Source organism: Amaranthus tricolor, chromosome 9, assembly GCF_026212465.1.
Source record: "Amaranthus tricolor cultivar Red isolate AtriRed21 chromosome 9, ASM2621246v1, whole genome shotgun sequence".
NCBI classification, from domain to species: Eukaryota; Viridiplantae; Streptophyta; class Magnoliopsida; order Caryophyllales; family Amaranthaceae; genus Amaranthus; species Amaranthus tricolor.
In genome coordinates, this window is record NC_080055.1 from 26251883 (window position 1) to 26260069 (window position 8187).

The 8187-nt window shown below is 33.8% G+C and overlaps 2 protein-coding genes across 2 annotated transcripts; both read right to left on the bottom strand.

The window, feature by feature from the left end:
* Positions 1-1037: 1037 nt before the first annotated feature.
* LOC130823104 (uncharacterized) lies at positions 1038-3137 on the bottom strand. Its single transcript, XM_057687707.1, has 2 exons — positions 1590-3137; positions 1038-1511 (listed from the first exon to the last, which is right to left on the bottom strand). The coding sequence occupies exon 1, from the start codon at positions 3113-3115 to the stop codon at positions 1838-1840; it is 1278 nt and encodes a 425-aa protein (XP_057543690.1). The 5' UTR covers positions 3116-3137; the 3' UTR covers positions 1038-1511; positions 1590-1837.
* Positions 3138-4759: 1622 nt separating this feature from the next.
* On the bottom strand, positions 4760-5733 carry LOC130823107 (protein TIFY 5A-like). The gene is made up of 3 exons (XM_057687712.1): positions 5565-5733; positions 5342-5432; positions 4760-5210 (listed from the first exon to the last, which is right to left on the bottom strand). The coding sequence occupies exons 1-3, from the start codon at positions 5624-5626 to the stop codon at positions 4965-4967; spliced, it is 399 nt and encodes a 132-aa protein (XP_057543695.1). The 5' UTR covers positions 5627-5733; the 3' UTR covers positions 4760-4964.
* Positions 5734-8187: the final 2454 nt, after the last annotated feature.

The following is an 8187-nucleotide window of genomic DNA, read 5'->3' on the forward strand; positions in this document are numbered from 1 at the left end:
CTAAAACACTGATAACACCAACATGGTAACAAAGCACGAAAATTTGAAAAAAAAATAAGATTATTTAACAACTTAATTCTCAAAATAAGTTTCGTGAAAACTTATTTCCCAAAATAAGCGTCCGTACATCCAAGCCTAGCCTCGGGTAAAATCGCTGTTATAACAGCAAAAGAGAAAAAAAAAATTAAAAGGCCAAAGTCGCTGTTACTAACAGCGACTTTGGCCTTTTAATTTTTTTTTATGAACTAAAGTAGCCGTTGTTAATTAGAAAAATAGCCGTTAGGAACTTGAAAATAGCCATTGTAATGATGTTCTATAAATAGCTCCATCATTTCCCATACTTCATTATATTCATTCTACATCATCCTTCTTCTTTTCAATCAATTTTTAAAGTTAACATAAGGTATTATGTTAGTTTTACTCTCAATTTATAAATGTTAATATTATTTTTGAAAGTTCACTTACGTTACTATATTATATGTATTATGTAGATGTATGTCAAAGGAGCATTGTATTGAAGAGCTTTGTGATTGTGGTTATGAAGTTGAGATTAATACAGATTGGAGCGACTTTGATCCAAGGCGTGAATTTGTTGCTTGCCCTTTCTACTTGGTTGACGGATTAGGATGCACATACTTTAGATGGATTGCTCCAGAGGGTACCAAATGACAGAGAGACTTAATACTACGGCTTGAAAAGGAAAAACAAGAGCTTAAAGATCAGGTGTTTAATCTTAAGAGACAAATAGATGATATGGCACATAGGAAAGAAGAGACTGAAAGGATTATGAGAAAGTCTAAGAAGCAATCTTAGTTAGCGACGGTAGTTTAAATTAATGAATGAACTATGTAATTTGATATGGATTCGTTGAACATGAATGAAATTGTGTTGAATTTTCGACAACATTTTCCCTATTTGAATTTGATTCTCTTTTTATTTTGATTTTATTCATACTGCATTCTTGGCGGAATGATTCATCGCCGAAAAGTCTGAGTACTTAACATCACTTCATTCATAATAAACATGTGATAATACGATTAAAATATATACATGTACACATATATTACAAATTATACACAAAAGTCAAAATGTTACAAATAATGATTATGTACAAATGTTCAATATAAACAAAATTTCACTAATCTTTAATATATACAAACACTATTGTAATGCTAATCCTCCTCCTGTACCCTGTCTAATTGTGACGGTTTACGACGCCTCCTACGATAGTAAGAGGCCGTCGCATGACGCTCGGGTAGGGGAGGTGATTGATAATGTGAGGATGTGGCACCCTGTGAGGACCCGGCACCGTAGTCCGGGCACGTTAAGTCAACCTCCTCAAGATGAACGTCGGCACGATGAGGAGATGAACCGTACTCGTACATAGTGGTGTCGGGCGCAGTCACTTCCGGAATAAAGTGTTGAAACTGCGTCCCTAGGAGTATGCCTTGGGCAATCTCCCGTACAGGCTCCTCTTGGGAGGAGCTGATGACAGATGCAATGCCCTGTGCCTGCAGTAAGACGTAAGTATTAATGAAATGTATAACGTGTAAGTTCTATCATAATAATCAACATTGAAGAATACTTACAAAGTGTGTCATCGTCGGTGTTGCGGGAGCGTACTGGGCTGTCGCCATGATACCTCGTGGTGTCATCCATCGACGAGTGATGGAGTGGAACCACGGCATGTAATCCGCCGTAGTAGGTGCGCCTGCAGCGTCGATAGGCGCACCTTGGGCCAGCAGCTCTAGCCTGTGCTCCCAACGAGCGACATGGCGCCAGTTATGTTAGCTTCAAGTTAAAGTAATATGAAGTACTAAATTCAAAAGGGGTAAGTTCAATAGTACATCCCATAGCACACTGCTCCTGTGATTCGCCTGCATCGTAAGGACACTAGGGTCGGACATATTGACCATTTGCACATATCACCAACTTGATCAATCCAAAAAAGAGCCTCTCGATTAGCAACACCAATGGCCTTCAATCCCTCGACGACCTTATTTGGTTGTCTTTGCTCTGCAGTCCTTCCATACATTTTCTTCAACTTCACATTACCCATTTGATGGTTGAAGTTACTTAACAAATGCCGCAAGCAAAACCTATGATAGGCGTTCGGAGGTTGCCATTTCGGCTCCTCCATGGTTGCTAGAATGCCCGCATGCCTATCGGAAATAACGCATAACCCTGGACTATGCATCACGTGCTTACGAACATAGGCCATAAACCAAGACCACGCGGCTATGCATTCTTTTTCGACCAAGGCAAAGGCAAGCGGGAAGATTCCCTTGTTCCCATCTTGGGCAATGGCAGTCAACAACGTATTGCGATACTTACCATACAAATGTGTTCCGTCAATGGCAATAACGGGTTTGCAATACTTGAATCCCTCAATACTAGGTTGGAAAGCCCAAAACACGCGTTGGAAAGTTCTAATACTAGGACGGACATACACACCGACATCATTATCTTCCTTAAAGAACCACTCAACTACGGTCCCGGGGTTTGAAATTTGCAGTGCCTTCAAGAAGCGTGGAAGAAGAAGATAAGAATCTTCCCATGTACCATAGATGGAGAGAAGGGCTTGCTGTTTAGCACACCATGCCCACTTATAGGTCACTTCGACACCGAATTGGTCTTTCACCATTTGACGCACAACAGAGACCTTAATTGATGGGTCTCTAGCAACACAATTTCTAATAAGATTGTTAATCACGGAAGATGTCAAATGAATGTGCCCAGCTGACACGTTTTCAGTACTTAATACACAACCCCCATGCTTCCCTTTATACGTAATAATCTCCCATGATGGTAAATAGGAGCTCTTCCTAGCCCTAAGCCTCCAACCACACCCTCTCTTACACTTCAAGGTGAGCACGGTTTGATTTGAAGTCTCAGTTCGGTACTCAATGTTCCTACGAATACGATACAATCTAACAGCGTCCAACAACGCATCCTTGTTATCAAACATCATACCCTTTTGAAACTCTCCTTCGTCGGTGTAGGTTGTATCATAATCCCAAGACCTCCAAGAGTTGTCCTCAATGTGTTCATCTAGAAGGGGAACCAGTGCATAGGATGTAGGGGCAACGATTGTTGGAATGTTTCCTAAAGTCATGTCATTAGCTAGAGCCTCCTCGTCAACACCCACATCGTCCTCAGAAGGAGCTTCAACGAATTCATTACTCTCACTATTAACATCATCTTAAGGCTCATTCGTATCTTCTAAGTTAAAAGTATATCATTTGAGACTTGAAATTGAAGTTGATTGGGTTCATTAGAAGGATAAGAGAATGATGGCATAAAGGGATTTTGAGTTTCTTGGGTAGGGAAGGGCATATGAGAAGGAGCAGAAGAAGTTACATTCAAGAATGCATTTGTTTCCACAACATTGACATCTTGATTCCCTAGGGGTACTTCTTCTGCATATAACTCTAAAGAAGGAATAGAGGTAGATTTTGAATACTCCCACATTGCATCTATAGTCTCCTCATCCTCAACCGGAAAAGCTAACAAATCTCCACTCATATTGTATTTAAAACTTACATTAACAGTACTTCTTGTAGTCAATGCCAATCTTAGAGCATATAAAATGTTTAAATTCATTCAAATCCATGTATGAGTTGCATGCAAACATTTTACGTCTTCCCCCAACATACTTAACATTGTTACTAGTTGATCGAATTGAACCATTCCAAAAGCATTCAACAGTCACACGAAATGAATCCATTTCTACAACAACACATACAAAATCAACATCACCATCATGTTCATAAATATATGACCACTATACATTTTAAATTCAACAACAAATTCTCGAACAAACTTTTAATTATGAAGATCAACGTAAATAACAACTACATTCGACATATTCGTAGAGTTTAAGTGTAAACGACCACTATACATGACATACATTTTAAAATCAACACCAAATAAAAAAATTTATAATAAAAACGTACCTCAATAAGCTGTAGATCAACAAGAATTAGTAAATTGCAAGTTTATGAACCTACATTAAATTGTTTATTTGTCTTATTTTTTTCAAATTTTCCACAAAACATTGATCTCAACCACATCACCTCGAAATGTATCATCATAAGTAGAATACAGTACAATATAAAAAAATAAGCTATAAGCAATTACTTTAATAATCCAAATAAATTGTTGAAGTATATTATGTCCTTATCAATAAATAAGTCAATAGATCATATGATTAACATATGTATGTAGCAAAATCATCCGACTAGTATATGTTTACATCAACATTATCTTCTAGAAGTTTGTAATAACATATAATAAGTTGCTGAAGTTTAATACTCCCTTCTATTCAGCTTATGTGTTCCATTTAGTTTTTTACACTTGTCGAGGCAATATTTTAACCTTTAATATCTCAAATTATTCTTAATTAAAAATTATAAAAAGTTAATATTAATAATCCTTGTATTGACGAATCAAATAAGATCCCACGTGATTATGTTTTAACTTATAAATTAAGAGTAAAATGCAAATTAAGAGTGATAAGTGAATAGTGTCCAAAAATAAATAGAACAATTAGGCTGAACAGAGTTGTTTCACAATTTTTGAATTTCTTAGGAATTATTAGAGGAGATATTAAGTTGTCCTAATTAGTTTTTTTTTCCTACTCAATAGACTAGGAATTTTTAGTTCCTTTTGAATTTATTCTTTTCCTCTCAAAAGGTTACCATCTACTTTCAAAATAATCACAAACAAAATTCAATTACAAAGAGTACAAAGAGTATTAACGAAAAAAAGGAGAGCAGAGCGAATGTAGTTTAAATTTACTTGGACACCATCACAAAAAATGTCTTGGATCGTGTAGTAATTTTGATGAACAATACTTTGAACGATTGAATCATCATTTGAGCTTCAATTTGTTTCTTGTTACACTTTGACTAAACTTAAATTTCCTTATGTTTTCTTTGATTACAGATCGACCAATGGACACACTAACGGTGGTAAGGAGAAGTAGCTTGAACCCTATACTTTCTCTTTTCTAAAAATTTTCGTAATGCTTTTTTCATGGAAACACCATTTTGAGTATACATTTGTTGTGTTTGGAACGACGTTGTTGGTGAGATGGTTTCCGCTCTGCCACCACCACCACTGCCACCGCAACCATCTCCGCCTCTGGAGGTAGGTGATGTACACATTCCTTCTGCTTTCCTACTTGCTAAATTGATAATACTTCTCGCCTGCACAATTACAATACCACATTCATTTGTTAAAATCTATACTTATTCTTGAAACAAAATAAACAATTAAACTTTATTTGGATCGCTAGGAAATAAATAAAAGATTTATTAGAATGTTTACTAATAATTACCTGAAACTCTGTGACATCGCAGACACAAATTTTTCCATTGTAGAAGATTGTGATCTGTTTCTGTTGGCTTCCATTTTCTCCATTACATCCCCTGTTTATACATTCATTAATCAAAATTATTATTCAATAAGTAATAAAATCAGTATCATTATTTAAATATCTTTTGTAATATTAATCATATTTAATTACTTAAAAATAATGAGAGAATTAATTAAGAAGATACCCTTGCTTATGTGTAGAACTTGAAGATGATGGTTGAAGGGCAAGCTCTAGATTGCATTCCATTTTTATAAATTTATAATAAAATTCACAACTTGATAATTATAATAATAAAAATATTCAAAGATTGGAAATTTATAAAAAGAGAAATGGTTGAATTTTGAAATAATTAAAATTAATTCCTTGTGGGAGTATTTATAGTAGTCATTTAAAGGAAGAGAAAGACAGATGGGAGATTTTGATTTTTTAATTTGCAGTCATTTAGTGGGGCCTATCATGGTTGATGCATGTTTATATAATGTTTTCTATATTTCATTTTTAAATAGTACCTCTAATTTATACTTAATGTCTAATTTATCTTGTCCACGTTATTTATATTTTACTTTTAATTTGTATTTAATTCTTAATTTATAAGTTTAAATATAGTCAAATAAAATTTTATTCAAATATCTCAATGTGAAAGTTATTAATATTAATTTTTTATAATTTAAAGTATGCACAATTAAGTATATTATAAAGCGAATTGACCATTGACAAACGTGCAAAAAGTAATGAGATAAGAACATTGAATTTTCCATTTCAAAATACTTGTTACATAGAGTACATATTTTGGCATTGTTCATCGTTCAAACTTATTTTATGAATATGTATTGTGTCTAATGTATAAGAAAAAATATAATTAAATAATTAATTGTCTAATTGAATATTTTCGTATTATTATTATTTTTATTTTTATGACACATAACTCAAAATATAACTCGAGCCGAGGGACTCTTTTGTCGCACTCTTCTTTATAGGTATGAGTTGTCGTCTTCCTTCCCTTCTCATATCCTGATCATAGTTTTCAATGACCGGAATATATTAAATATGAAGGTGATAATGATGATGATGGAATAAATAAAAATATAAATGACTTAAATAATTCAAAATAATGCAAAATAAATTAAATAATTAAATAAATAATAGTAAAAATAAAAGAAACACGTGAAACATGGAAAAAGACGGGACGCTTACTTTGCCAAACTTAAAACTACAGCTTAGAAGCACAACTTGTGTTGCCGACTTGCCGTATTATATTTAGTAATTCATACACGTGCATCAGTCGGCACACACTATCTACTCACTTTTTGTGTGCATCACTCTAGCAAAAAATTTCTAACTAATAACCGTGATTTGTAAATAATTATAAAAAATTAAAAAATAATTATAACAAAATAAATAAATAAGATAAATTAATATCACAAAACTCCTACAATATCAAATTCTATCACATAAGGGTGATTTGTTAACTTAATAAATTACCGTTATTTAACTAAGACCAAAGAGTTAAATCAACTCTCGGTTTAGGGTTTAAGATGTGTTTGTATTGCTTGAATTGAATTGATTACAGAAAACAACCCTTTTAAAGAACAATAGTTACTATATTTATATAGATATTAATCTCCTAATAATCCTCTAATTATATCCTAAATATATGCTTTAATGAAACTATACATAAATAAAATATAATGTTTTATTCTTTCCTTCACTCCCCCTTAAGTTGGGTAGTGGGATCTTGAACGCCCAACTTGCATAGCGTCTCGTGAAATTATTTTGACCCGACAGCCTTAGTTAGAATATCTGCCAGTTACTCTTTGGACTTAACATACGGAATATGAATTATCTTATGCTCGAGCTTTTCCTTTATGAAGTGCCGATCAACTCCCACATGCTTCATTTTGTCATGTTGAATTGGGTTCTCTAATATGCTAATTGCAGCTTTGTTATCACAATTTAGCTCACAACTGTTTTGTTTGAATCCGAGTTCTGTGAGTAACTTTCGATCTATAAAACCTTAGTGATCCCCTTAGCTATTCCTCGAAATTCAGCTTTTGCACTGGATAAGGCCACCACTTTCTATATCTTACTCTTTCATGTTACAACATTTCCCTCCACAAGAGTAAAGTATCTTGAAGTTGACTTTCGTCTCTATGACCTGCCCAATCAGCATCTATAAGCTTGCAAATCAAGATGACTGTTCTTTTGGAAAACTATGCCCCTTCTTAATGTGCCTATCAGATATCTGAGAATTCTGTTAACGGCTTTCATATGTTGGATCTGTGGTTGATGCACAAACCTACTCACAATCCCAACAGCATAGACAATATCTGAACGGATATATAAGAGGTAGATTAGCTTTCCCACCAGCTTTTGATATTAATCGCTCTACTCCTTCTAATGCTTGCAAGACAGTGCTTGTACTTGTCATTGCAAAACCCATTTTGTTTCTCATATTATCACGTGTTTTTGTTGCCAAACGTTATTTCCAAATTGCGGGATTGCTGTCGATTACAATTTTTATTTTGTTGTGAATATCATATCTTAATCTAATAGCTGAGGAATTTTTTTAATTAACATGTAGCTTTATTAAATTAAATTAACAGAATTTAAAATGATAAAAACTTTTTCTAGTCCTATATGTATAAAAAAAATTATTACATTTTAAGTTTTCATAATTCAAATCAACTCTAAATTTTGTTATTTTATTGGAATCAATGATGTATAATGCATTTTATCATTCTTATTTTAAACACCTCATTTAGAGTGGCACAATAGTCGAAAACGGGCCCCAACGATCCTCTGGCGCA

Excerpts from the sequence above, each read along its gene's own strand:
- LOC130823104 (XM_057687707.1), bottom strand. The coding sequence starts at position 3,115 with ATGACTTTAGGAAACATTCCAACAATCGTTGCCCCTACATCCTATGCA.
- LOC130823107 (XM_057687712.1), bottom strand. The coding sequence starts at position 5,626 with ATGGAATGCAATCTAGAGCTTGCCCTTCAACCATCATCTTCAAGTTCT. Across the intron at positions 5,433-5,564 it reads AGTTCTACACATAAGCAAGG|GGGATGTAATGGAGAAAATG; the intron begins GTATCTTCTTAA and ends ATGTATAAACAG. Across the intron at positions 5,211-5,341 it reads GCGATGTCACAGAGTTTCAG|GCGAGAAGTATTATCAATTT; the intron begins GTAATTATTAGT and ends GTAATTGTGCAG.